The 27,710-nt window shown below is 37.9% G+C and overlaps 4 protein-coding genes across 7 annotated transcripts in view; all 4 read right to left on the bottom strand.

Annotated features, from left to right (window-relative positions):
• The window catches only part of Tak1 (TGF-beta activated kinase 1), a 35,156-nt gene extending 29,051 nt beyond the window's left edge, over positions 1-6,105 (bottom strand). The window contains exons 1-8 of the mRNA XM_028318080.1: positions 5,855-6,105; positions 5,476-5,775; positions 5,101-5,280; positions 4,454-4,589; positions 3,663-3,763; positions 2,900-3,118; positions 1,571-1,868; positions 866-1,131 (exon numbers count right to left, since the gene is read on the bottom strand). Coding sequence (XP_028173881.1) covers positions 866-1,131; positions 1,571-1,868; positions 2,900-3,118; positions 3,663-3,763; positions 4,454-4,589; positions 5,101-5,280; positions 5,476-5,775; positions 5,855-5,935 — 1,581 coding nt within the window. The 5' untranslated portion in view covers positions 5,936-6,105. The remainder of the gene's footprint in view (positions 1-865; positions 1,132-1,570; positions 1,869-2,899; positions 3,119-3,662; positions 3,764-4,453; positions 4,590-5,100; positions 5,281-5,475; positions 5,776-5,854) is intronic.
• A 276-nt stretch (positions 6,106-6,381) lies between these two features.
• LOC114362645 (uncharacterized) lies at positions 6,382-10,508 on the bottom strand. Its single transcript, XM_028318118.1, has 6 exons — positions 10,310-10,508; positions 9,631-9,968; positions 8,697-8,898; positions 7,365-7,532; positions 7,100-7,188; positions 6,382-6,829 (listed from the first exon to the last, which is right to left on the bottom strand). Exons 1-6 carry the CDS (start codon positions 10,432-10,434, stop codon positions 6,504-6,506), a joined length of 1,248 nt encoding a protein of 415 aa, XP_028173919.1. The 5' UTR covers positions 10,435-10,508; the 3' UTR covers positions 6,382-6,503.
• Positions 10,509-11,033: 525 nt separating this feature from the next.
• K5 (putative neuropeptide precursor protein) lies at positions 11,034-13,615 on the bottom strand. 4 transcript variants are annotated; one of them, XM_028318107.1, is made up of 5 exons: positions 13,383-13,601; positions 12,669-12,794; positions 12,217-12,472; positions 11,973-12,131; positions 11,034-11,889 (listed from the first exon to the last, which is right to left on the bottom strand). In XM_028318107.1, the coding sequence occupies exons 1-5, from the start codon at positions 13,456-13,458 to the stop codon at positions 11,361-11,363; spliced, it is 1,146 nt and encodes a 381-aa protein (XP_028173908.1). In that variant the 5' UTR covers positions 13,459-13,601; the 3' UTR covers positions 11,034-11,360. The 4 variants fall into 4 exon arrangements, with proteins under 4 accessions (XP_028173908.1, XP_028173910.1, XP_028173909.1 ...); XM_028318108.1 differs by having other exon boundaries at positions 11,043-11,889; positions 12,217-12,454; XM_028318109.1 differs by lacking the exon at positions 12,669-12,794 and having other exon boundaries at positions 13,383-13,615.
• A 4,499-nt stretch (positions 13,616-18,114) lies between these two features.
• LOC114362632 (peptidyl-prolyl cis-trans isomerase sig-7) lies at positions 18,115-23,589 on the bottom strand. Its single transcript, XM_028318102.1, has 3 exons — positions 20,957-23,589; positions 19,029-19,182; positions 18,115-18,207 (listed from the first exon to the last, which is right to left on the bottom strand). The coding sequence occupies exon 1, from the start codon at positions 23,460-23,462 to the stop codon at positions 20,958-20,960; it is 2,505 nt and encodes an 834-aa protein (XP_028173903.1). The 5' UTR covers positions 23,463-23,589; the 3' UTR covers positions 18,115-18,207; positions 19,029-19,182; position 20,957.
• Positions 23,590-27,710: the final 4,121 nt, after the last annotated feature.

The raw sequence follows: 27,710 nt of genomic DNA, 5'->3' as shown, positions 1-27,710 counted from the left end.
ATTGTACTTACACAAGCATATCAAATTTCAGCTCAATTGGTTGAGGAGAACTGGTTTTAAATTCAGTTGCAAGATTTATCCCATACTAACTAACAAGCGAAGTGCTTGTAAAAATGGTACGCATATCTTTTTTGCGACTAGTTTTCTTAGAGTATTATACCATTTTGGAATCTTGGATAGTTGCGTCAACTTTATAAAAAACTTGCCGCAGTAGTGTTCATACTTTTTTTTTACAAAACGACGAGTCAAAGTGGAGTGAAAGTAAAAATCGTTCAAAATTTTAAGGAAATATCATATTTTGATTAACTTTTGTGTAAAAACTGCAAGGATTCTGGGGGTTTTAAGAATTGGGGTGGACAGCAGCACTACTTAAGTTGCCGATACAAACAAAAAAACAGAAGTATTTGAAAAATTGTGGCCGTGGTAATATAAAATGTCATAAGGGGTGTCAATTTTCGACGAATTTCATTATTTATTGTGTAACTTAAAAAATAATTGAGATAGATTTTTTTTCTTATTTTTCCTAAAGTAGTCATGACTATGTCCACCCTGCGGTGCCGGCTTATCGTTGAATTTTGGGACACGTTGTATAAATATTTTTCGATTTGAATGTGTAAATATTGCCCTTAAATTTTACGTGAAATCTGAATCGATGGAAAATCTGACTATAGTTAAATATAAAATAAAAGTGCTGTGAACAATTTCTATTTCACATCAACTACTGTGATTTACAAATTATGTACCCTCCAATCCTCTTCTCTTCCTCCTCCAGACAGTGGTAACATGTATAATTACCACTTTATTTTTATTGCCTTGTTTTATGGTCCAAAAACTAACATGCAAAGGTTCAAAAATGAAAACTCACCGGCCCAACTTCGATCTCCAACGGTATTTGATATCTCGGATCAATCGGTCCCTGCATATTCCCGTTGAACTCATTCACCGGCGTCATGGGACTGTTGCCTGCGCTCAGTCTATCACAATAGTTCTGGTTGTAATCCTCTTTCCTTAGTGAATTTGTGTTGCTGTTGACCGAATGACTTCTGGTTGGAGAGAGCTTGTCGTTCTCTCGATTCCAGTACTGCTCCATATCGATGTGTCGAGGGTTCATGTTGCCGATGTTGTAGTTTACTGTGTAAAAAAAAGGTTATGAGAATGTTTACTAAAAATATTATCCTCCTTCTAGTGGAGTCGGGTAAAAACATTTTGGCGTTGATTATAATATAAATTACGAATAATAAGGTCGAAACAAATAGCTTTAGTCCAACAAACAGATTGGACAAGGTAAAAATTGTAAGTGATGTAAAACCGAAAAAAGAGAAGTTTGATTTCGACACTGTCGACAAGTTGCCCAAACAGCAAAAGCAACGAAATCTTCAAAGGTCATTTTGTAAAAAATGGAATAGGATTTGTATCGAGATTCTGTTGCTGTTGTCTACACTCTTGACAATAGGCATTACCAATGTAGGTATCAATGTCAAAACCACACCCCATATTGGTAAGGAATTTCAGTAGCCGTAAAGAAACGACAGGGAAAACTTTTAAAAAAATGCGTAAACATCATACACACCTATAGGAGATAGCCGTCTTGGAGACGAGCTCTCACTGAACACAACCGGGCTTCGGACCACCCGCAACGTATCTTGCGGAGTGCTACCCTCGCTTGGGGCGTAGCCTCTCTCCTGTGGCACTGGGGAGCTCGAAGTCCTATTGATGGTGACGGAGGACCTGCCCGCTTCGTCCACTCTCTTGAACTGTTGAGGGATTCGGATGGGGCCGATTCTGTTGTATGCTTCCACTTCTTCTCTGGTCAGAGAGGCGGCTTTCGGTTGAGCTTCCGCCGCTATGAGGTTCTGTAGTTTGTTGACCTGCGGTAGACGGACAATAGGTAAGTAAAAATAAATAAATTAAAAGAATTTAGTTTAAACATTTTCTGGGAAAGGCCGTAGATAAACTTATTTTGGGATGGGCAATAGGTAATTCCGGAATTGTATACGCCTGAGCCCGTGTTAAAAAACATCAGCCGAGTTGACGATTTCGGCCCATCAAAGAAAAACACAAATTATGATGAAATTGGTGAAGAATCCAGATACCGGACGGCAAAATGGTCAGTACTAATGTGTCCGAATCCAGGCTGTCCTGGTTTATGTGCTTAATCGTCATGCTTACAGTTGTCGTAGTGACGTCACTGCACCTGTTGCCTGTACCTGTGTGCCGACGATGCTGCGCGGAGACGGCTGCGCGGGCGCGACGGGCGTGACCAGCTGCGACAGCAAGTGCTCAGTATCCGAGTCCAGGCTCTCCTGGTCGCACGCCATGTACTAGTTATCCTCACAGTCGTCGTAGTGACGTCACTGCACCTGCGTGCCGACGATGCTGCGCGGAGACGGCTGCGCGGGCGCGACGGGCGTGACCAGCTGCGACAGCAAGTGCTCAGTATCCGAGTCCAGGCTCTCCTGGTCGCACGCCATGTACTAGTTATCCTCACAGTCGTCGTAGTGACGTCACTGCACCTGCGTGCCGACGATGCTGCGCGGAGACGGCTGCGCGGGCGCGACGGGCGTGACCAGCTGCGACAGCAAGTGCTCAGTATCCGAGTCCAGGCTCTCCTGGTCGCACGCCATGTACTATTTTACTAAAGCCTGGTTCGTGAGCACGTAGAATCCCGTCCAATGACCCCAAGCTGCCCATCCTTATCGCTCGCGCGTAATTATATTGCTGTCGCGACTGTGCGACGCGCGCCCGCAGTGAGTGTGCGAGCGCGACAGCAACATAATTACGTGCGAGCGACAAGGATGGGCAGCTTGGGGTCATTGGACGGGATTCTACGTGATCACGAACCAGGCTTTAGTCATCCTCACAGTCGTCGTAGTGACGTCACTGCACCTGTCGCCTGTACCTGTGTGCCGACGATGCTGCGCGGAGACGGCTGCGCGGGCGCGACGGGCGTGACCAGCTGCGACAACAAGTGCTCAGTATCCGAGTCCAGGCTCTCTTGATCGCACGCCATGTACTCGTCCTCTGAACACGCTTCGTCGTCGTCTTCGCAGTCGTCGTAGTCGATAGGAGTGTCCGCGCCAGGGAAGAACTCGCATAGGGATGTCATTATTTCTACCACCTGTGCAGTATAGGTATAGTACAGGTCAACAGATACACCCCAAACTCATCACCTCCCGGATGTAGACAGACTACGACTAAGTTCGGATACTAAAGGCTTCAGAAACATATGCGGCTCTTTCGATGTAAAGTTACGGCTTAGTTTCATCCGTAAAATTAACTATTGACTGCCTCAACTAACTGTATCGAATCAGTAAAGTATATGAATCACAGTTCTGTTCGTTGTAGTTTATCGATTACCCTTGCACGCAGCTTCGAGAAAAAATCGCCAACAGTAAAACAGTGTGAACGCCACGTTTTTTAAAATTTACAATCAGCAGTCTTTAATCAGATTGAATGTTGTGCTCGATTTTTGGAGAGTGCACATCCTGTGAACTGTCTTTATTTTGCTTATCAGCTTTTCGCATTATTTTTAGAAACAGGCAGTTCGCTCGAGGCGTTCTTTATAGTTCTCAAATATAAAAACTTAAAATCCAAAGATTTTAATGTCCATACCCAAATAGATATTATACTGCATGCCACAAATAAAGTTTGAAACCACATACCTCAGCCATGCTTGGTCTCTGTGCCGGGCTTTTGTGCCAGCATTGTGTCATCAATTGTTCAATTGGCTCCGGGCAGCCCTCAATTAGGTCTGGCCTTCGTCCTGAAATTGTTTAAAATCTTTTTAAGATTTAACTCAGCATAAATTACTTGATACGTTAAAAATAATACAATCAACAGTATTGAGACTTGAGCTGCTTAAGCAAAACTGACTAACACAGCAAAATGTATCCGTCTTACTAAAACATTTTATTGATCATACTACCAAGAAATAATTGAAGTGACATCATGCACAATCCATATTTGACTGATAAATATGTGGGAGACGATTCTCATAAAATTGATTTGTATTCGAAGAATACCATCAATGTCATACTTCAGGTTCTTATATTAATAAGGTAAGTATTAAACGCAATCCTGTGCTTTTATCTGTTATTTTGTTGTAAATAATATGTTTTGTCACAAAAGGCACCCTAGATATAATACACGGAGCGACAATAAATCTGTAATATTAATTGGTAAATATTTGTATTATTTTTCTTGTATTTACAGTGGTCTGACAAGAGGATTGGCTAAATAATGAGTTCCAGCAGAGCATTTGCACTTCATGATAGAATTACTTGCAGTTTGATCATCTAAATATTTTATTATACCAGAAAAAGGCAGTACTTGCTCTAAAAAACTTGGGAAATAGACAGGTAAGGACATGGATTATGAACAGACAATGGCATATTAAGCTTGTGGTATTTTATTTAGTTGTAATAAGGGTGATTTTTATTAATCTGACACTTACCCGTATGCACAGCCCACATAATTCTATAAGCTGATCCTCCCTCTTCAAAGGGTTTCCTTCTAGAAAGTACTTCCCATAGGATAATACCCCATGAGAAAACATCACATTTCTCTGTGTACGTGGAACCCTCAAAAACCTGGAAACAATTTAGTATGACATGTTATTGATGTAGTTATTGAATAAAAATTCATGTAGAACTTTTTATACAATCTAAGAGTAGGCGCACATCGTTGATTTTTAGTTGGCCTATAGTTGTGCCCGATTTTAATTTGTATGAAGAATCGGCCAAATCGACCAGCGTAGTGTGCGCACTTCCATACATGCCCATACTGATCAACTGCCCGACTAAACTATCAGCCGACGAAAAATCAACAGTGTGCGCCTACTCTTAATCAATCTTTGTGTCTCTAATAATTAATTTTTGTATGTGACATTATTTTTGGAAAAGACTGGCTGAATTTCATATCTATCAAAAACTAATTTCGGGAAATAAAAGTTAACAAACTTATTTGATACAATTAAATTGAACTAGACTGGTATTTTGAAACAATACAAGTGACAAAACATACTGACTGAAATTCATTACACCATTGACTTTTACCTCAATTAAACTAGATAATTTTCCTTAAAAGAATGATAAAACTTACTTCCGGAGCCATCCAAGCAGCACTGCCTTTGTTATTTGTCATGTATGTGGCTTTGTCAGCAGCAGTTCCAAAATCACAAATCTTTAGTCGTTGCCCTCCAGACACCAGCAATAAATTAGGAGGTTTCAAATCCCTGTGTATCAACGGTTTGGGTTTCATTGCGTGAAGATATGCCACTCCCTGAAATTTTCAAAAAATAACAATTTTATTTACAATTCTGAAAGGTTTCTTGAAAAAATATGTCAATAGCTCAATAAGAATAAAAATTACACGTAAGAACTATTTGGATGTTGAATGGAAGATAACAAAACAGTATCAGCTGTTGAACAATAACAAAGTGAATGAATACAAGTGGAAGAACTTTAGTCTATTTACCTCAGCGCACTGTCTGGCCCAGCTCATAGCATGGGCTGCTGTGTATTTAGGCTTGGGGCGGTTATGCAGGACATTGTAAAGCGAACCACCCTCAGCATATTCCATTACAAGACATACATGAGCGCCTTTCATACATGCTCCATACAGCCTAACTATGTTGGGATGTGACACACGGGATAGCTGCCGAACTTCTATCGCAAACTCCCGTTTCTCAGCCTCTGAATTGATATGCTTCACCGCCACAAATGTGTCTCTCCATAGTCCTTTCCAAACTACACCGAAAGCTCCTTTTCCAACCACCTGCACACATAAGTACCACCTTAGTTATATTATACGTGAGCTATTGTTAAATAAAATTAGTCCTTGGTTTTATAATTACCGATAATTCCTGTATTTCACTGTAATCTATCTCCTCCACAAATGTCTGCTGAACGGGCGAGTCGTGCACATTGGAAGCCATGAGTACACTTATTATCACATTATCAAAATGACTAGTTAGAATATATTTAGCTTATTTATTAAAATACCTAAATTTCTTTGTAAAGGAACGAAAATAGTTTGCTTTATCAATTTTCTCAGTATTGTTTGGCAGAAAAAAGCAACTGCGACAAGACCGCCATCTTTGAAACTGAAGATTACATATTAGTGATGTACCTAAAAATAACCGCTAGTTATACTAAATAACGAAATATAACTTACCGGTTATTATTGATTAAAAAAAAAACTATGAACTATTCCGCATTTCCGCGGGATTTTTTGAAATTCGAAAATCAGAATCTCTATTTCAGGTGTTGAACAAGAGTTTATTTTTTCTTTTCTACTGTATTACCTTACATTAGTTTATTAATACTGCATAATTAAACTATATTTTAACGTAACAGCAAACTCAAATAAGCAATGGATTTTTAACACGTTACTATCAATTTATTAAAATAAATAACAATATTACGTAACTTTAATACCAAATCAATTTGACTTAGGTATAATGCACTTATCAATGAACATTAATTAATTTAATTACCTAAATTCTAATCAATAAACGTTGTAATCGTAGTGAAAGTCGTAATGCTAGATTCAGGCTCCAATTCTAGTGCTTCTAGAAGCGCTTGTGCCTCTCTGCATCTGAAAGTTCTAGCGACTTCCGCCGGTGTTTGGCTTCTGTGGTTCAACAAGTAAAGATTGGCCCCTAGTTCTACTAGAATGTTTATGAGCCTGCAGTTATTGCTCATGGCTGCAAAGTGTAGGGCTTGCCGACCGCCGGGTGCTTCCGAGTCGTTCACAATCGCACCTTTCTCGACAAGCAGGAACAATATCCTTTCTTCCTCTGGGGTGGGTACGCACATCATGACGAATTCTAAAATAAAATATATCTTTTTAAATCAGCTACTTAAATGAAAATGTAATTAATTATTAGTAACCTACTTATTAATTACATTTAAGCTCATCTGCACACACGGTAGATAAGTAGTTATATTAAGTATTTTATCAAACTGAAGTGGTGCAAAAACGACTGCATAAATTGTCATAGAAACCATTTTTCAAGGGCGCTGTTATAGAAAATGTGTGGGCCGCTTTTATGGCTAGTTACAGCACTGATAAAAACTATTAAAGTAAAGATAGTTACGTATAAATAAACCAGTGTCCATAGGATCGGTACGTGGCATTATTTTAGCCCCATAGTCAAATAGGAGATTAGCCACTCGCAGGGACGGCCTGAAACCAATAAAAAGATGAGGTTGAGGAAGTAGGAGTATTTTCTCATGTTTCTAGTTCCTTAGGGTTGGGGGTCGATTCTCAGATGTGAACTCTAAGGTAGAACATGAATAGAAGACGTCGATAAAAAAGGAAAAATGAAGCGACAAAATAAATATTGTTAGACAAGAACAGACCTTCTCATCAAGCAAAGGGAGAGAGGAGTCATGCCAAGGTTATCCTTGACGTTTGTGTTGACCCCCGCGTCCAGAAGTAAAATGATAGCGCGAAAGCAGTTCGCGCAGACTGCAAGGTGTAACGCGTTTCTGCCGAGGTGGTCCATCGCTTGAATGTCGATTCCAGTTCTACAAATTAATATGCCCAAGTTATTGTAGGTAGGTACCTACCTACATACTTGTTTTTGTAGATAGGAATGGATGCTTTTCTTAGGTAGGCTTAAGTAATCAATATTCGACATGGCGCAAGTACACTACGCGGAAAATTGTCCAAGTCGAAGCGCTACCTCGCACACCGAAGTATGGGCGACACCGGGGTGGGGGAAGGAGAAAGTAACCGAGATGGTGTTCACACCATTAGGTCTTGGCCAACTTCCCGCATAGTGTACTTGCGCCAACAGGATTCAATTTTACCGGGACACCATGGTGCATTGGTGTATCCATTCGCCGTGCCAACAATATTAATACAGCTCTAATATAGGTACACATTTTATACCTACGGTATGTTGATGCTGATCACGATTCTACATTGCCAACCTTAGGGCTTTATTAATCTAAGTTACCAACCGGTTAGATAAAGGTGAAACTTGCAAGAAATAGCCGTCCGGTGCAGGTGGGTGCTTTACAATGAATAACTAGGCTATAGCCTAATAATATGTTACAGTTGATGGAAATATCGATTACCAAACCTATTAAATTTTTTATCAATCGGTAGCTTTCATGCAACGTCAATTAATTTTAGAGCCCGCGCGGCGCGAATGTCGGATAAATTTTGATTATTTATTAGTTCTTTGAATGTGTAAGTATTAGGCTGACCTTTAAGACTTTAAAAATCTATAAAATTGGGTTCATGCGCATGTAACTCACGTTGTCATCACGTTCAATAACACGTGTCTGCGGAACACTTATTGTGAGTCCCCAAAAGATAATTAGGTACCTACATTTCTATTTTCATATCTCAAACACGTGGATAGAAGGATGGGTTTCACTTATTTTTCATTCCAGTTATTCTTAGTAGGTTAAGTATCAAGCTGCATCTCCCAGATCCCATTTAGGTATTACTTCACTACCTGACCTACTGATCTAAGTAAAAAAAAACATACGGGTCGAATTGAGAACCTCCTCCTTTTTTTGAATTCGGTTGAAAAGATCAGAGTTTAAGACACTGTGAGATGTAAGATGTAGCTATCTAAATGAATGAAATTTATCTATCCTATAAAATAACGGTGACGTTCGTAAAACTATAACAACTAGATCTAAATTAAACCTGTAATAAGCACCTTTATGGCTTACCTCATTACGACTTCAAGAATCCGATCGTTACCAGTCTCAGCAGCAATCAGAAACTCGTGATCCCGATGAAGGAAGTCCACCGCCTCCCTCAAACTCTTATCACGGTGTTTCTCATCAAGGGAAGTCTCCGAAGCTATTTTCACAGACCTTATGGACCCAGGGTACGAAGGTATGTGGACGTCCAGGGAAGACTCCGACAGTTCTGTACGTTATAAACGGATAATGTCTTATAACCTGTGCCATATAAGGATAGGTACTTTCCTACGATGATAGTGTAACAAAATGGTTTATCTGCGTGTCGTGTTTCGTGTGTACCTAAGGTGAAAAACTATTGGACACACATTAGGAACGGATGTAAAAAGAGATGAAATGATGCTCATGATGACCCGGGAACAAGGGCATAAGTACATGGTGTAATTTTTGAGTCGCGGTACAGTGTGAAACTATGAATCTACAGGTGAAACTGATTTGAGACAAAAATATCAAATATTTTCCAGCACTTTCATTTTTACCTTAGCTGAATGAATTGTGGAATTTGGTAGATAATAAACCTCTCAATAATAATTTGATTACGTAATTAACCTACCTTTAACATCAACTAAATAAGATAAAAATATTAATTTCAACTAAAATAAACTAGTTAAGAAGAAATAAAAAAAAAGATATGAATATTCGCATGTATTCAAATTAAAAAAAAAATACAATAAATTTTACTACTATTCCTTCTTGTCTTCCTCAAATGAAAGTTGCGGACTTGGCATAAGCCTTATTTTAGAAAATGACGGAAAAGCTGAAAACTGTTCTCCTTCCACTATCGTCTCCATCTTGGGAACACTTTCCAAAAGAGAAGACCTCTTTTTACTGGACATCAACGTGCCTTCATATTCTAAAACAATATTTTTGTTTCGAAGATACGCAAGAACAATGGATTCACTGTCATTATCGTTTTCATCAAATGGAATTTCGTTTTCACTTTGTAGATTTATATCCACCATCAGTACTTCTTCTTTAGATTCAGATTCCTTAACGTGATGAGGTGGTATTGACAAGTCTCTACTGGTCGAGGGCAATTCTACAGGCTTAATGTATTTATTGAAGTATTTTCTTAAAACTGTATCTCTCAGCTCGGCATTATCTCTTATTAGAAGCTCCTTTGAACTGGGATCGCTAAGTCCGCTAGAATCCACCAGCACGAACATTGGCTCTTTGTCAATACCACCAATTTCTGTGTGTTGTTTGCTAAGAGAATATTGCAATCCGATGTCATCTTCACTGCAAAGAATATATGACTTAAATGCCGTCAAGAAGTTTCTCAAGTACGCAAAGCTGGAGATCGGACTGTGGAACTCTCTGGAACTAATGAAATTGATTGTGTTGAATTGGCTGTAGAGCATTTATTAGAAGAGCGTCTGATCGTGTCGTACCTGCAACATGGAGCGGGAAGAGACTCGCGCTCTTTGCTCAGATCTGACTGGACTTTCATTAAAGTAACAATGTGGTCTGGCAAAACTTGTTCAGGATAAAAATAACGCATAGCCGAATGAAATAAATCTCTGCCCAAACGTGTAATGAACATTTTGGCGTAAATTAAAAACCAAAAAAAAGTTTCATACGTCGTTTGTGTGGAGGTCTCGACATCTTCGATTCTTTGGGGGTTATTAGCCGGAATTAAAACGCTTCTCTGAGATATATCTGAACTTTTTTCGCTTATTCTACTATTGGATTTCTCTTCGCTCATATTCACTTGAGAAATCAGTTCTTAGAATTATCTTTTTTGCTTAGTTTACCATACAGTGATAGGCTATCATCATGTCTTTTAATTTTGACAGTGACGTGATATAATTTGAATCGTTCACTTCATTTTTAATTTTCTCTTTGTTTACGGCTATTGTTGATTTTGTAAACTTTATTCTTAGATCAAATTCAAAATTCTAAGCATTATGGTTAAGGTAGAGCCTGTGGTAGAACCACAGAATAATAATAAGTATGGTAGAACTTAGAACTTAGCTTAGAAGGTAGAGGTTATTGCTACGCAAAGAGGCAATCTAATGATAATAGTTACGGGAGTTTGAAATAAAACACCAATTTATAGATAATACTAATTTAATACATCAGTTTACCATTTACACATAAAACTATTATCTAACTATATCTATCCAATAAAGGTGAAGTTTTACTTCACTATACATTAATACTCGGAGAAACATGACATTTAAACATCTAAAAAAGATTAAAATTTACCATGTATGAATGATCTTGTAAACAGATATGCTGGGAACTGAGGTAGGAAAAATACATACATAGCATAGAAAAAATAAAGTGATGTCCAATGTTCACATCGTTTCATCTCGGTTTCCATCGATGGTTATCTTCATTTAGGCCTCTCCAAAAAGGTATGAAGGGTATAGACGAAAAATGGTTTAGATGGCGGAACTTATACTAATTGTCCTATAATTTCTAATCTGGTAGGTATCCGCTATAAACTGCGAATTAAATGCGCGACAATCTTCCACCCCAAATTTGGCCACGATGGACGTCCATCCGACTGTGATCCTGCTACGTTTTAGCTTTATTCAGTTCTTTATTGGTGTAGAGCCATTGTTACTTGATAGCGTAATAACGCGCAGGATGTGGCGAACGGACGCCTCTATTCAAGTGACTGGTTTACAGTATCAGTCGCCGATACACTGGAATGTCCTGCTCTTGTACTCGCGGCGCGGAGCGCAGAAGCTCGGCCAGCGTGTACAAGTCATCCCTAGGCCTGTAATTGTTCTGATGGGCCATTCCATCAGAGCGTTTCCTGGCGACCATGAATCTCTTCACCTTGTTAGCGTATTGCCTCTTGCGACGAGCCTCTTCATACCTCTGAGCCAATTCATTGGGGTCGACTTGGTACATGTCAGGGTAGCCGCGAGCTAAAGCCATGCGATTCTGCTCCGAGAAGTAAGAGTGGTGAGGGTAGTCACGTTCACGCGGCCCGATGACTACAGGCTCGTTGTACCAGATGTCTCCATTCTCGTCAACTTCAGGTTGATCCTCGTCGGCTCCGTTCATGCGGCCATAGTAGTGATCAGCAGCCCACTGGTTGTTGTACTCTTGCTTCCTACGCTCCTGGGCTTCCCACAGGTTCAGGAGAGCGCGGACATCAGCAGCGCTAAGACCAGAGTCGCGTTTACGGCGTTCCGATAGAGGCCTACAAAAAAGGTGCAGGTAAAAAACATGTTGCAAATGGCTAAAGTAAAAAACCTATTTTAACGATTAAAAATGCGTTTTTACCTGAAGTTCTTCTTGTTTCCACCCGAGTTCTTAGTAGCAGTTTTAGCAGAAGCGGCAGCTCCACTGACTTTACTTCCACTTCCTCGCTTGCGGCGATGAGCGGCGTCGTGCTCGGGAGAAGCTGCTTCTACCGGGGAGAGCGCCTCATGATCTTCAGGCCTGAGAGATAAAATAAATTATTAACTTATTTTCTTTTTTGGGGAAAATAAAGCAGGTTGTGATTTTTTTGGAGCTGAATACTTACTTTAGGTTCTTCTTGCCAGAACCATTCTTCGTAGCCACTTTGGTAGCAGCACCGGCCCCACCCACTTTGGTGCCGCTGCCGCGTTTGCGTCGTCGCGATTCGTAGCCGGGCGACAAGCCCTCCATTGCCGGGGGCTCGCCATACAATTCGGGTCTCATGATGAGATTATCCAACTCTCCAGTTGACTGGGGCGCGTCAAAGCGCTGATCCACTCCTTGCTCAAAGCCTTCCGAGTTGCCTGCAAGACGGTAGGTAACTGTAATACCAGAAACACAGTCAAACGACGGAATCGAGGAACATGATCTGTATTTTATTGGCTCGAATACTATAAGTTCGTGGGTTAAGTTCAATACGTTGTAGATTTCAAGTCGGAGTTTTTAAGCTGCAAAGTATTTTGAAGAATTCCATCGAACTAATTGTATTTAAAACTAGAACCCATGACCATTACGAACCTTCTTCGCTGAGGGCTAACGGATAGGGTTCCAGATCATTCTTGTCGCTCTTATTCAGGAACAGGGATTGCGTGTCATCTTTGGTTTGATCCCAATTTTCAGGCAATTCACCAATTGGACCACCATCTAAAAATATGAGCGGATATTCTATTTCTTTACAAGAAAGGAATTAATTGGTAAACAAAATTATTTTGTAAAAAAATAAAATAAACCTATTCACGTTTACCAATTTCAAATTACATTTAAGAATGACGAAGTAGACTTGCAGAAAAGCAGAATTTGCATAATTCTGCCTTATTGATTTATCGAAAAACAAAAATTACTAAAATCAATGTTTGAATAAAACAAAACACCCTTCCCATTTCATCCACAAAGCTCATAACATTGTGCCTCTACGTAAATTCATTTTCATTCATAATTGTTATTCACGATAAAAATCGATAGTTATATTTAGACCTTTAAATACGAAAGGTCACTATTGATACCAGTGGAAAGAGTTTCTACGCAGCAAAGGGCGGCGCAGGGGAACACCTGTTGCTAAATATAGAGCGCAGTCCAGCCGGTGATCGATACGTGGACCAAAACAACAACCGACTGATAAAAAAGCCAGACTCGCCAGGATACCTTACTTTAGCACCCTAAACGTCACCACGCATTCAAAAACAAAGAAAGCAGAGCAAAAAAATGAAAATCGAAAATTAAATGGCGACTCACCTTTGTTTGTCGGTGTCGGAACCGCGTCGCAGACGAAGAGAACCGCGAAAATCGCGGTTGTACTGATTAGTAACATGATTGCGAACTATCAGGACACGTATAATTGTAGACTTTCAAAGACTTGGAGGATCCCTGGTCTGGAACACCGGATGCGGGCGTGTAGAGTCAGCACGCAGGCAGCGAGTGTCGTCGGTCGGAGCCCAAGCTGGAGAGAAAACCCATCGCTCCTGTCGATAAACTCGCGACATGCGCAGTGTGATTTGCAGGGACGCACTCAGACGATAGCAGTGATAAAGATTCCAGTCGCACTTATGATTTTATATGCTAATAACTCTTATTTTTTAGTTTAGTTTTCTCTCTACTTCGCCTATGCGAAACCGTTACTTTAAATAATAAACTTCAAAGAAGTTTGGAGCGGTCAATTAAGGAACGGTAAAAGCAATGTAAAAAGTCGCAAATTGTTACCTAATGCAGCTGCGTGAAGTTAGAAAAGGTTTCACAAAGAGCCACAGGAGATTTGAAGTTAAAAAAACATTCAAGATTCAGTCTTTTTTATCCATCTAAATCGCCGCATTTGATTTGGGTCTAGCCTCAAATATTCTTAGCCTGTAGTCCGTCCCTGCATGCTGACGTCCGATGCTGCTGAGCTAAACATGCCCTTCATAAAAGGAGTCTTATTGTGTGGAATGGAAGGAACCAGACGACAGAGGCGTCAGTCCTCATTAATTACAATACATTAAACATGTTACAGCTTTTTATTCAGTTGCTCTGTACACGCCTTTCATTGCCTACTGAAAATTACTGTTCTTGCCTGATTTTGTGAAACACCTACATCTTTTTTATTAGAAAAATCTTTCTTAATTCATTGCCTCATCAACGCTCAGGCTCTTTCTCGTTAGAAATCTTAATTTCATTAGTAAAGTAGGTACCTATGTAAGTACAAGGTAATGAGGTAAGAAATTTTGTAATTTACTTCTAAAAGGGTGATAAAAAGTGGAAAAGTTAGTATGAAACATTTTCTTGGTGGGCAGATTTAATTAAAACTTCAGTGGGCTTAACGCTTTTTGATTTAATTAATGCAAAACCTATTTTATTCGGCAGGGTTGAAAGAAATTGCGTTTGTATAGAACTTAGATGGGCCCAAAGGTTGACTGGGAGAATACCTTGTGACTTTAAGTTCGCCTTTTTGTACTTTGATCTACCTAAATGTGTGCAATTAAGTCTTGAAAGCGCGAGTTTTCCGAGCTAACGCCTAATATGGTACATTTAGAACTAGTTATTCCTACAACTTAAAAAAAGCATCCGATAGTTTTCAATACAACAGTACGTAAGTACCTTTATCGTTGTGTAGATAAATATAGAATAGTGCTATATGCGACTGTACATCGTTGAAGACACAATGGGCAGCTTAACAAGCGCGATCTTCTCGTTCAGACACTTAACCACACAAAGGGTAACTGGTCAACCAATGAAAGGTAGATTCGCAGCGAACGTCCTGTAAACACGTGGTACAGCCGTAATAACGGACACAATGGACACAGTATTAAGGTTGCAACCTTTTTGAGACCACGTAAGTACCACGAGACCTTTTATAGGTACACCGAGAATAATATCTCAAAGATGAAGGGTGTGGGTGGGTTGGTCTATATTTAGCGCTTTCTAAGATTGAAAGCATTATTGTGACCTTCAACCTTCAGAGAAACCTATTCAGATTTATATGAAAACACTTAAAACTGGAACGAAAAACCTCAACCTTTCAGAGGTGATCATAAATCACCAGAAAACAGGGACAAAAGACATCAAACAATAGCATGATGGGGATATTACTTCAGAGCGAGATAAATAAATATCCTTAGACATTTTACACTGCGCTTCTAGTCCCAAACTAAGCAAAGCTTGTACTATGGGTACTAGACAACGGATATAAACATACTTAAATACTTTTTTTTTGTAAATACATACTTATTATACTTAGTTACATTACTTTATAATATTGAGGATTATCACAGAATATGTCCAATGGCGCAGGCCCCCCACTAGGTGGACCGACGATCTGGTGAGGGTCGCGGGAGGTGCCTGGATGCGGGCAGCGTAGGACCGGTCGTCGTGGTAGTCCTTAGTCCAGCAGTGGACGTCATTGGCGGAAACCAACGAATCGAAGGTTTGTCCAATGATGAGAATGGGAGACATCTGAAGTCTGAACAAGTTGGCTCCCAAAAGACTCACATAAATAACAGGTATAGATGACCCACGCTGAACTGTCCCGCCAAACTCAATGACAGGGGGGCGCTACCATCGTTCAACTTTATGGTTTCCAACATGGCAAAAATCTGAACCAGCGATCCGGTATTGACGGTGGCGCTCCACTGTCAATGTCATCGACAGGACAGTCCAGTATTTTGGAACTATAATAGAGAGCATTAGGTACTGAGATTCCTGTCAAACGATTTGTTGAACTGACTTTATCGTACATTATGAACTGTCAAATGATTATGATTGCTTTACACAATTCCACCTCAGGAGATAATGGAGTTATAGGTCTAGCGCTTAACTCAGTCAGTAGCAGCGTTGCCAGACGTCCCGATTTTTAAATCAAATTTAAATGTCCCGCGCGGGACAGGCTCGGTCCCGCTTTTCGGAGAGAACTCGACCGTACGTGGCGTAGCTACGTACTAAATCTGATTTAAAATATTATTTTTATTGTTAAAATACATTTTCTATAGCTACTTTTGCTATCTATTGTCACGTAAACGTAATTTTAAGTCAAATAAAAAGATAAATATTTGAAAACCTTTGATTATTATACGTTTTTTTACTATGTCCCGCTTCTGACGGAAGAATCCCGCTATTTTCACTCAAAAGTACCGTCCCGACTTAGCGAAAAAAAAAACTGGCAACGCTGCAGTAGGTACCTGAGAGGGGTAACGTGTGACGTAAACAAGCTGTCACGGTATGAAGCTATTTTAAATGACTGCATGTTATACTTACGAGCAAAAATATGGAATCACTCCCTTGTGTTTTGTTCCGAGCGATCTTAAGAACTGAATGACTATGCATGTATCTGTGGTATCAATTTAAAGTTTGTAATATTACCTTTAAAATGGTATCATCTTTATTTGTCTTCTATTAGTCATTTAGTTATTGTGATCGCTCTAAACAAATAGGGTGTTTCCACCATATTTTTGCTCGCGAGTGTAGCTATAACATTATTATCATCTATTGATAGATAATAGACGAACACTCTTTGCCGTCAATCCGTAAGAGTTTATTATTCAACGCAAAACCTAACGAAACGCAAAACAGAACGGATTTAGATGACAAGAATTTATAACGCAAACTGAATTTCATGCGGGCGAGGCCGCGGATAAGCGCTAGTAAGTTAATAAAATCAAACAATAAGCTCTAGGGACTGCTAAGAGCTTTTATATGACTGTGGCCGATTTGCCGATTGAGTAGGTAAAATAAAACCAGAACATACATTGTGGGAACAAATATTTATTTTTATGTATAAAAAAATACATAGAGTACTTATCGATAATTGTGACATACCATCTACTAATAAAATGTCTAAGCAAAAAGCTACTAATAGGTACTTACATCATTTATCATAATTTTATTAGTGAATTAAGTACCTAACTAATTATAATTCATCAGATGTCACACTCATACTTCACTTGTATAAATACAAAAATTACATCCACTTTTTTGTACTACAAATTAAGAATTTTGTATCATAAAGACATACTAATAATGAAAATGGCATCACTTAAAAATTTATGTATCTTACAAGCTACAAAAAAACAAATAAAATTACTACCTAATCACTTTTATATAAATTGAAAAATACAGTCAAATTGAAAAACAATATTTTTAAAATTTATTGCTGTTAAATCTTTTATATTTTTTTTTACTGAAACAACACAGTTTGTTGATTATTTGCTTTTAATTGTGATGATATACAATACCTACATACATATATTATCTGCCTAACTAAAGTTTAATTGTGTAGTGGAACATTAGAATTTTTATGTATATCATAAACTTGGCTTGACACGCTACCGCGTCTTTCGATTACATAATAATTACAATATTTAAGTTTAAAATAAATCATTTAAATAAGTCTTTCATAATATACAAATAACAGTTAATGTGGGGAAGAAGTTTAGTATGCTAGATTTAAGAAAGTAAGAACAGTAGGAAATAATGACAGAGATGAGATAAACTTGAATAATGTAGTCTGCACCAATAAAATTTGGCAATTTGATACAAGAAATACAACTGTTTCAGTTCTAAAGATGATTTTTGTTTAAATTTATTAAAGTTTAGAGACTGACATCGTTATGATTAATTACACAATTTAAAAGCTAATTTTAGGCCACATTGTTTCATTTTAAATTATCAAATTATATATAGGTGTGTAGTTGTGGACTATAATTTATTATGTAAAAATTAAATGCACAAATCCACAACTATTGATCCTTATTTTATTAATAGCCAACGAAACAACTTTTCCTATTATTTAAACACTGCTATATTGGTTACTATGTACACATCATACATTCAAAATGAAGTTTGATATAGTAATATTAAATGAAATACTATTTTTGCTATCTAATTGTACTCAAGTAAGCTAAGTACTATGAAATTTATAAATGGTATAATGTCAATCAGAAAAAATATGTTTTTTTAAGGTTCAGCCAAACCAACGCGATCACACGCGTGCAGCGATGGCGATCAATGCATTTAAGTCTGGTCGTCATCGCTGCCGCGCTGCACGCCGGCTGATCGCGTTGGTTTGGCCGAACCCTAACTAATAATGTAAATCCTGGGATTACTAATGTTTGGCCAAAAAACGTTTCCCAAATTATCACATCGCAAACAACGTTTCGCAAATTTTCATTTGGCAAATTCTCATTTGGCAAAACAACTTATTGCAAACTTTTAATTCGCAAATGTCGTTTTTGGCATATTATTGTTTAGCAAATTATTGTTTGGCAAAGTATGTTTTGCCAAATGTTTCATTTGGCAAAAATATTTCACGATAAACTATTTACAAAATTATTTGATTGGTGCATAGAATGGAATATAAATTAGCTGGTGGTTATTATTTTGTTTAGTGGGTAGTTAATATAAAATTTGTTCTAAATTAATTTTCATATTTCATTCTTTTATCAAAATTACCAAATGATTCATTAACAATAGAGGTGATTCTAGCGCTCGGCGGCCGCTGCCGCGGCACGCTTCGCTCGCCTTCGCGCGTTAAGGGTCACTGTTCTAACCTAACCTAACCTACTATTTTCCGCAATACCTACTTTCTGCAACCATAATATTTTCTGCAATCTCTTTGTTTTACATACATTTCTTGTGAAAATGCCTTATGCTTTGATTTGTGGGTAACGGTGGGTATGTGAAGTGTCAATTTGACCAAACAAAATATTTGGGATATAATATTTGGTAAAATAAAACATTTGCTATATAAAAATTTGCCAAGTAAAATTTTGCCAAATGATAATTTGACCAAATGAACTAGTTGCGAAAAGTACAGTTGCTAAAAGTTCATTTGGGAAATGAAACTTTGGCGATAAGTTGTTTGCGAAGTGAAATTTGGCGAAAAGTAATTTGGCCAAACGGAAGGATACCTAAATCCTGACATTATTTTTAACTTGAATGAAGAAAAAATGATCCTCATAGCTTACAGTATACAAAATATTGCAATTTGATCATCACAAAGACAAAGAGTACCTACATATAATTATTTCACTCATTGTTACAGCAAAAAATTAAAACTGATACATATCTACCTAGGGTAAACCACCCAATTATTGGCACTTTAAGCAGCTACTTCACAAAACCGGTAAAATTTGCATGTAAAAATATGTTTTATCAAAGAAAGAAACATTTATATTGGTCTTTTAATCTTTGGAGAATATTATAAAGTACTTATCATTAACAAATTAAATCATTTATTCAATATAGTGTACCTTTTAAAAAATTACCTCAAAATACCAGTTGTTGGCATAGCCAAACCTTTTATTGGCAGTGATAATTACCTATTATTGGCACTGTTCTCGCAAGACTGATAAATAGCTGCTAGGTCTTATGTAGAGGTTTTAAAGAGATTCATGATAGAAATAAACAAAATAAAATTTTTTTTGTATAGGAACATACCATATCAGTTCAAACGCTTATATTTAAATATGGTTTTAAACTTTCCATAAACACTTTTATCAAATCTTCTTTTCTCTTCGGAAATCCTTTTTTGTTACTGATTTTTATTTTATCCAGTCAACAAAAAGCTGTTCTTCCTCAGTTAAAACTGTGAACGGACCGGGCTTAGAGCGATGATCAGGATGTTTCAATCTGAATTGTATAGTAGACCGTGGCACCACTTTCAAAGCCTTTCACAGGCTTATTCCACTAATCCCCGTCAACGGGGATTAGTGAACTTTTTATTCATTAATCCCCGCTAACGCCAATGGAGCTTATAATGGGGATTAATGAACTAAAAAGTTAATTAATCCCCAGTACGTTAAAAATAAAATACTAATGTAAGAATCAGGTACCTTCTTTTTATTATTGGATAAGAACTCACTTACTATTTTTATTATTAATTTAAATTTAAGACTGATTACAAAACTTAAAAAAAATTAACACTTACTTGATTAACGGAAAGCACTATGGATATTGAATCGTTATTCCCCATTCATCATTTAAAAGAAGATGGAAACGATTACATACTTTGGGCCAAGATGTAACAAGATAAAAATGGGGATTAATTAACTTTTTAGTTCATTAATCCCCATTATAAACTCCATTGGCGTTAACGGGGATTAATGAACAAAAAGTTCACTAATCCCCATTGACGGGGATTGTCAACGGGGAATAGTGGAATAAGACTTTGAAAGGCTTTGAAAGTGGCTGAAAAGAGAATATTTTTTATTGGCACCTTTTTAACCAATGTTTGACACCCGTGCCAATAAATAGATTTTATATAATTGGCACTGGGCCAACATTTGGATTGGTGTATCCAAAACGTTAGAAAATATTTTAAATGCAATTTAAACTCAATTTTGAGACAAACAAGGTATAATTTTTAATAAACTCAAATTATTTTAAATACCCTTTTATTGGCATGTGTGCCAATAAAATGGATAAACAGATTTTACGCATACCAAATGTTGGCACACCATAAATAATTAAAAGTTGGCGGTTAAATTATAAAATAATGTTTTAAAAAGGCAGTTAATATATTCAATAATAAGACAAAATGATTATGTATAAGAAAAACAAAATAGATTTGCATTTTTTTCAAAGATTATGATAGCTCTTACCTTAGTAAAAAACGAATATTTCGATTGTTTTTTCCGCACAGGTCCCGGTTTGTCAAACAAATGGTTGAAGCGCCGCGATGTTTGAAAAAATAAAAAAACGTGTGTAGCCAGTTGAGTAATAAATGATATTACTCTACAATTTCTACTAAAAAATATAAGGTTTGGCTACAAACAATCTTAATTTTCTTAAAAAACTGGAGCATGCCAATAAATTGGTAGAGTGCCAACGATTGGGTGGTTTACCCTACTTCTTTTTAATTTTCTTAACAACTTTCCTTTTGACATTTTTCTTTCTTCTTTTGTCTTTTTCACTATCTGAACTAGAACTAGTTGAGTCACTGCTGGAGTCTGAACTACTGGTAGAACTAGAAGAAGTATCACTAGAGTCACTACTACTAGAGGATGATGAATCTTTCCTTTTTCTTCTCAACCTTTTCTTTCTGTTATCCGATTCACTAGAAGAACTAGAATCGGAGCTAGTACTTGATTCTGATGAGGAGGAGTCTGATGACGTAGACACCTTGCGTTTTCTTTTGTTTTTGTCTTTTTTCGAAATATTTTTTCCCTTGTCACCTTTCTTTGATTTATCACTGTTCTTTGATCTATGTTTTTGCTTTTTATCCACAGGAGGAGTTTGAGGTTCAACATCTTTTCTGCTCTTTTTTGACTTATGGCTATTGTTTTTTGATTCTTCTAGTTGTCGTTTTTTACCTTTGTGTTGAGGCTCATCTTTGCTATCGGATCTATCTCTACTTTTTTCATTCCTATGGGAAGCTCTATCATCACCTTTATCATTACTATGATCCCTCTTTCTAGACATTGATTTACTTTTGTTTATCTTGTGAGAATTATAATCATTTTCTCTATCTTTGATATCATTGCTTTGTGAATTATTTCTTTTGACATTGTCATATTCTTTTTGCTCATAGATTTCAGGACTAGTATCATGATTATTGTGGTAGGTATATTTATCCTCTCTACTTTTATGAATTGTATCAACAGATCTTTCTTTTTTATTCCTAGATTTATCTTTCAATGTACTTGATTCTCTTTTTGTATCTTCTCTTTCATATGAGCTACTTCTTTCTCTCTGATTCTTTTCTGCCTTCTTCCTCTCATGTTCCACATGTCTTGTATCATATTCTTTATTTGTTCTTTCAGAGGACCAATCATTTTTCTGTCTTGCTTCATTTGTTCTTTGTTGAGAATTGTCTTTTTCTTTATATTTTTTGTTATTTGTCACCTCTTCTTTTTTATTGCTTTTATCATGATCTTTTTTTTCATGCCTTTGCCTTTCTTCAACAACATCTTCTATTGAACTACTTCTTTCTCGATGATTCTTTTGTTTTTTTACATCTGTCACCCTATTCTTTCTTTCATGCTCTTTATTACGTTTTTGTCTTTCGTCATCTTGCCTTTCAGAACTACTTGTTTCTCTACGGATTTTTGTTCTAGTTACATAATTATTTTTTTCATAGTCCCTGTCATGTTTTTGGTTCCTTTTGTCACTATGCCTTTCTTTAGAGCTAGTTGCTTCTCTATTGTTGGATCTACCATCTCCATCTCTGTTTTTCCTGTTATAATCCCTTTCATGAGATCTATCGCGTTTTCTTTCTTCTCCATGTCTTTTATGTTTGTCCTTTTCTCTATCATTATGATGATTACCTTTTCTGTCTCTGTTCCAATCTTCATTTCCATGTTTTTTTGATTTATGTCTAAAAGAGTCATCTTTAGCTTCTTCGTCATCAAAATGTTGCACTCCTCTGCCTTTGCCAAGCCACCTCATTTTAGAAACGGACTGTGAGAAATCTACATGTATACGTCTGTCATCAATTAAAACATTGTCCATTTTAAAATAAGCATCTTCACAAGACTTTTTGTCAGAAAACTCTATAAATGCATACTGCAATGAATCACCAGTCTTTTTATCTCGAATGACTTCACAGCTTTCAATTTTACCAAATCTACTAAATATGATTTCTAAATCCTCGTCTGTGGTAACTGGATTTAGTTTACATACAAACAGTACATTTTCAGGTGGAGCTATGTCGGCATCAGGCAAGTCACCAACAATTTCCAAGATGGTAGCTCGAGCTTTAGCCTCTTTTTCTTCAATAATTTCTTGAATTTCTGCAGCAGATTTACCTTCAGTTTCATCGAGCTCTTCGTCAGGAGCTATTCGGCCTCCTTTCAACCTTTCCGCACTAGGAGAAGGTGACCGGGATGGTGCACGAAATCCTTTAGGATCACTGAATGGATCTTCTAATACAACTGTGTGAGTAATTCGCACGTCTTGGTAAGGTCTATGAGTCTCATCACAGATTGCCTCGTTTAATTTACGCAAAACTTCATGACCCTCAGTAACCTCGCCAATCACACAGTGTATGCCGTCTAAGGAATCTAATTCTGAGCCAAGAGTGAGGAAAAATTGCGACCCTACCATCATATCATCTGTGCACACCATTGATAGTAATCCAGCGCTCGTATGACGAATTTTAGGCATTTTCTCGCCGGAGAAGAAACGTTTCTCTGGACCCTCCAAAAGACCAAAAATAGACTCACCGCCTGACCCCTCGCCAGAAGGGTCGCCAGTCTGCGCTATAAATCCACTTCTTATTGTGTGAAATAGGTTGAAGTTGTAGTATTTCATCTTGCATAGTTTCAGAAAGTTGAGACATGTCACTGGACGTTGTTCTAAGTACAAATCCACGGTGATGTCACCAAGAGTCGTCTCTATTACCACCGCCATTTCAAAAGGGAGTATTATTCCTTGAAGATAAATTTAAAAGGCACTATTTAACATTATTACTATCGATCACTATCGATGTTTTTGTAGCAATATTTTTGACACATCATACAAATTCTAACCTCAAATTATATTTTTTAATTTTCGTGCGTCAGTCGCGTCTTTTGTCTATGGTATTAGTGTTGTGTGTACTTAGCAATTTACGGTTTTAGTTATTTCGGTTATTTGCAATAACGTTACTTAGTTATTAAAATGAGTGTGGACTGTGGACTCGTCAATATTAAAAATGAAGAAGTCCTAAAATTTTATAAACTTCCTGTTAACTACTTCGATAGCTTATCCGAATATGAGTTCCCCAGTGTCGTCCAGGCACGACACAATCAACAAACACAGAAACAATCGAACAGGTACCTTGTCTGCCGCCGCGCTGCTGGTAGGTACTCTGTAGGACGCCGCCGGCCGGTAGTTAGGGCTTCGCCCGGTGTCTTCGGTGGTTCACTTGAGTCACTAACTTCAAGCAAAGTACTGTGGAGGCCTCACACACAAAACATTTCCGAAAAGTCACCAAATTTCACATTTCCGTTGGAGCACACAATAAGCGTGGCACTCGCGAAGCCGGCCCAAACGCGAGAGAGCGCGTTGCATAGTTTTCGTTCGTTTGCCGTCGTGGAGCGCGGCGCTGCTGGTAGTCGCGCGCGCTCGCCGTGTAAGTTTTGGCGGGACGGAGTTGGCGGCAGATTTAAATAGGTCCCGCGCAATCGTACCGTGCTCATTGAAAGCATGTGTGCCTGAACATACACTCCCCCCCGAACCAAGCTTGCCTTGGTTGACCTAATTACTAATAATTGGAAGCCTACCGAGTTTAGATACAGGCCGTAAGAGCCTGCCGTTTGCAGTCTGTACCTCTACTACTCGTATTATTTTGTCCTTGCCGGGTAAAAGCTTTACTACACGACCGCGTTTCCACTGTAAAGGCGGGTAATTATCCTCTTTTATCAAAACTAAGTCACCGAGTTTTATTGGCTCTGTCGTATCCGTCCATTTGTGTCTTATTTGGAGGGTATGAAGGTATTCGTCGCGCCATCGACACCAAAAGTGTTGTGAAAGACGTTGCAACAATTGGAAACGATTAAGCCGGCCGATATGAACTTCTTCAAAATTGTACTCAGGCAGGGCAACTAAGGGCTCGCCGATCAAGAAATGTCCGGGTGTTAGAATTTCGAGATCATTCGGGTCTGAACTTAATGGAGTCAATGGTCGAGAATTCATAACAGCTTCAACACGCGTAAAGAAGGTAGTAAGTTGTTCAAAGGTCAACCTTTGTTCTCCAAGAACTCTACGCATGAGAGATTTAGCAGATTTAACAGCAGCTTCAAAGATGCCACCCATGTTTGGGCTGCTAGGTGGGTTAAATAGCCATGTGACGTTAGATTTTGCTAATTCTCGGCCTATTTCGTAGTTATGATCACGCAGATATACGAATAGTTCCTTTAGATATTTATCAGTTCCGGTAAAGTTGGTGCCGCAATCGGATCTCACAAGTGAAGGTAAGCCGCGACGGGAAACGAATCTCGTGAATGCGTCAACGAAGGCTTCGACTGACAGTCCCGTGACTACTTCTAGATGTACCGCCTTCACCGTTAAACACACGAAAACGCAGAGATAGCACTTCTCTACACGAGAGCTTCTTAACGAGCTTGATTTTATGTAAAAGGGTCCCGCGAAGTCCGTACCTACACTTTGAAACGGTCGTAATGATCTCACACGGTCTGGAGGGAATTTCGTTTGCGAATAAAAACAAATATCTCGACAACACAACCCCGAACACAACACTTCGCCGCTAAAGCGCCGCGCGAGCTGCCCGCTTGTTTCGAGAACGGGTCTGCGTTGCCCGCCCCGCTCCAGCGCCGCCGCCGCTCCCGCCCCGCTGCCCGCTAAGTTCGAGGCTGAGGCCTATCGCATACGGACCCCCAGGTCGCAACGTCAACTTGCCGCCGTTAATAACCTCCCCCAAAATATCACATCCGAAAATGATATCAATTTTTGTCAAACCCGTAATATCCGATAAATCATAATTTTCCTGATTTTTTACTACATAAGTTGTAGGTATTTTCATAACCACCGCCGAACAAGACAAATCTTTATTCAAGTTATCTTTAGGTTTAAAATTCAATACTACCATTTGATTATTAAGTTTATTATTACCACCTACACCCGAAATAGAAATTAAACAGCAATGTCGCTTCAAGCACAATGAATTNAAGGAAACTTGCCCCCCCTCCCCCTGCTACCACAGGGGGGCCTCCCGATGTCTACCGACGGAAATCTACTCAGGAGCACCCAAAGAACAACTGGTGCAAAAATGAGCCTTCTATACCAAAGTGGAGGGGTTCTTGCACTAAATTCCCTACTATAATCGGCTCACTCAGAAGCAATGGGCCGTGCAAATTGGAACGTAAACGCAAATTGCCAATTTATTTATTTATTTCCAATAATATTTTATTATAAATAATAAATAATAAATAAATTCTTTATTGAATAACTTATTGACAGTTTTTAACAATAGGCTAATATTAAACTATAATAGGTAAAAGTACATACGTATTATAAATAGTCATCATCAGGCGGATCATAAACTTTTGACTAAGTTCTTCTTTTGTGCTCAATATATTGTTTATCATTTACGTTCTTCAGTTATTTATTCAGTATTATTACTTAGCTGTAAATTAAAGCAGAATATAAATTTAATGTTTTCATATCGACAAACATGTAAAGTTTAATTATTTTTTTTATCCCAAGTGAATTATTACTTATTATTATCTAAGCACTTAACCTACATCAGAAACAAGTTCTTAACCCTATTAACCTAACTTTAAAAATAGTTTGACGCATCGGTTATTGTAAATTAATTGAATAACTATCGACTTTTCAATCATCGGCACATGTTCACCTCTTCCTACCCGAGTATGATTGATGATAACTAATCGACAGCATTCGATTGTATCGGACCGTGTTGCAAACAATCGACAATCATTTATTTAAATTGCGAACGGAACATCACTAAACTATGTTTTATTTTTATATTTTAATTAATTTGTCATGGCAGAAGAAAAAATGTAGGTGGCCAGTATTCCGTCATTAAAAAAAATCAAAGAGTTTGGTGAAATAAAATGAAAACTCGTTCAGCTTTTTACATACAGGGTGGCCAAAACAGTGAGGTCTAAAAGAAAAATTTAGATTCCTTACATTAAGGTGTACCTAAATCACCCCCATGTATATAATACAATTGTGCTTAGTTTAGGAGATAGAGTTAATTTTGTGATATTTTACAATTTTGTGACCTAGTAGGCTTTAAACATTTTTATCTTTTTTTTGGGTTGACTTTTTTCAGATTTCTTTTTTTCGACAGATTTGTTATTAATTGTAGATGTTTGAAAAAAATAATCACCTTCCTATCTTTGATTCAAGATACAAAAATTTTGCTAGAAACATTAAAATTATGCTTTTATCAGAACACTATCAAATTTTCAACTTAAAAGTTTAAGTAAAAAAAAGAACTTCCATAGGTCCAAAACCATTTTAAAAACTGCGCCGTTTCCTGAACATTCATAATAATACAAAAAAACATGTACTTAATGGGCCACTATTTCCTGTAATCGGTCCACTAAAGTGGTAAGTCGGAGATTCCGTTACATGTTTTTGACTTTCTTAGAGTGAATTAATATTGGGAATACTTTAAGTTTACATTACGTAGAACAGATTTAGAGACAGTAACTGGACAGAACATGTTTTTATTCTCAACGAGGAAGCTCTTGCCCTTCACCACACCTGGTGGAAACTGATGATTAGGCTGAAGATGGAAGGGAACTTTAACTACAGAGGAACTATGGCTTCCTACCTCCAAATGCCGGAATACAGTAATGCTATTAACTTATTGTTATAGTGACAGACTTAGGAAGATAGAGTTGCTAGCCAGGCAGACTTAGATCAAACCCTACCACCAACCAAACCGAGCAGAAAATTTCACCTCTACTGGGAATCAAACCCGGGACTTCTGAAGCTTACCTCTTACCACTTGGAGACAGAGGCAGTTGTTACATTTTACTATTACCTACCCTTAAAATACTTACTACAGAGAGAAGAAGAACGAGGGATATTTGGTTTATGTTCATTAAAACTTACTTATTAATAACAATGTGTTCCGGCATTTGGAGGTAGGAAGCCATAGTTCCTCTGTAGTTGAAGTTCCCT

Source organism: Ostrinia furnacalis, unplaced genomic scaffold, assembly GCF_004193835.3.
Source record: "Ostrinia furnacalis isolate ACB-3 unplaced genomic scaffold, ASM419383v2 OfSCF6657, whole genome shotgun sequence".
In the NCBI taxonomy this organism is placed as follows: Eukaryota; Metazoa; Arthropoda; class Insecta; order Lepidoptera; family Crambidae; genus Ostrinia; species Ostrinia furnacalis.
This window is presented reverse-complemented; position numbering and strand designations above follow the sequence as displayed.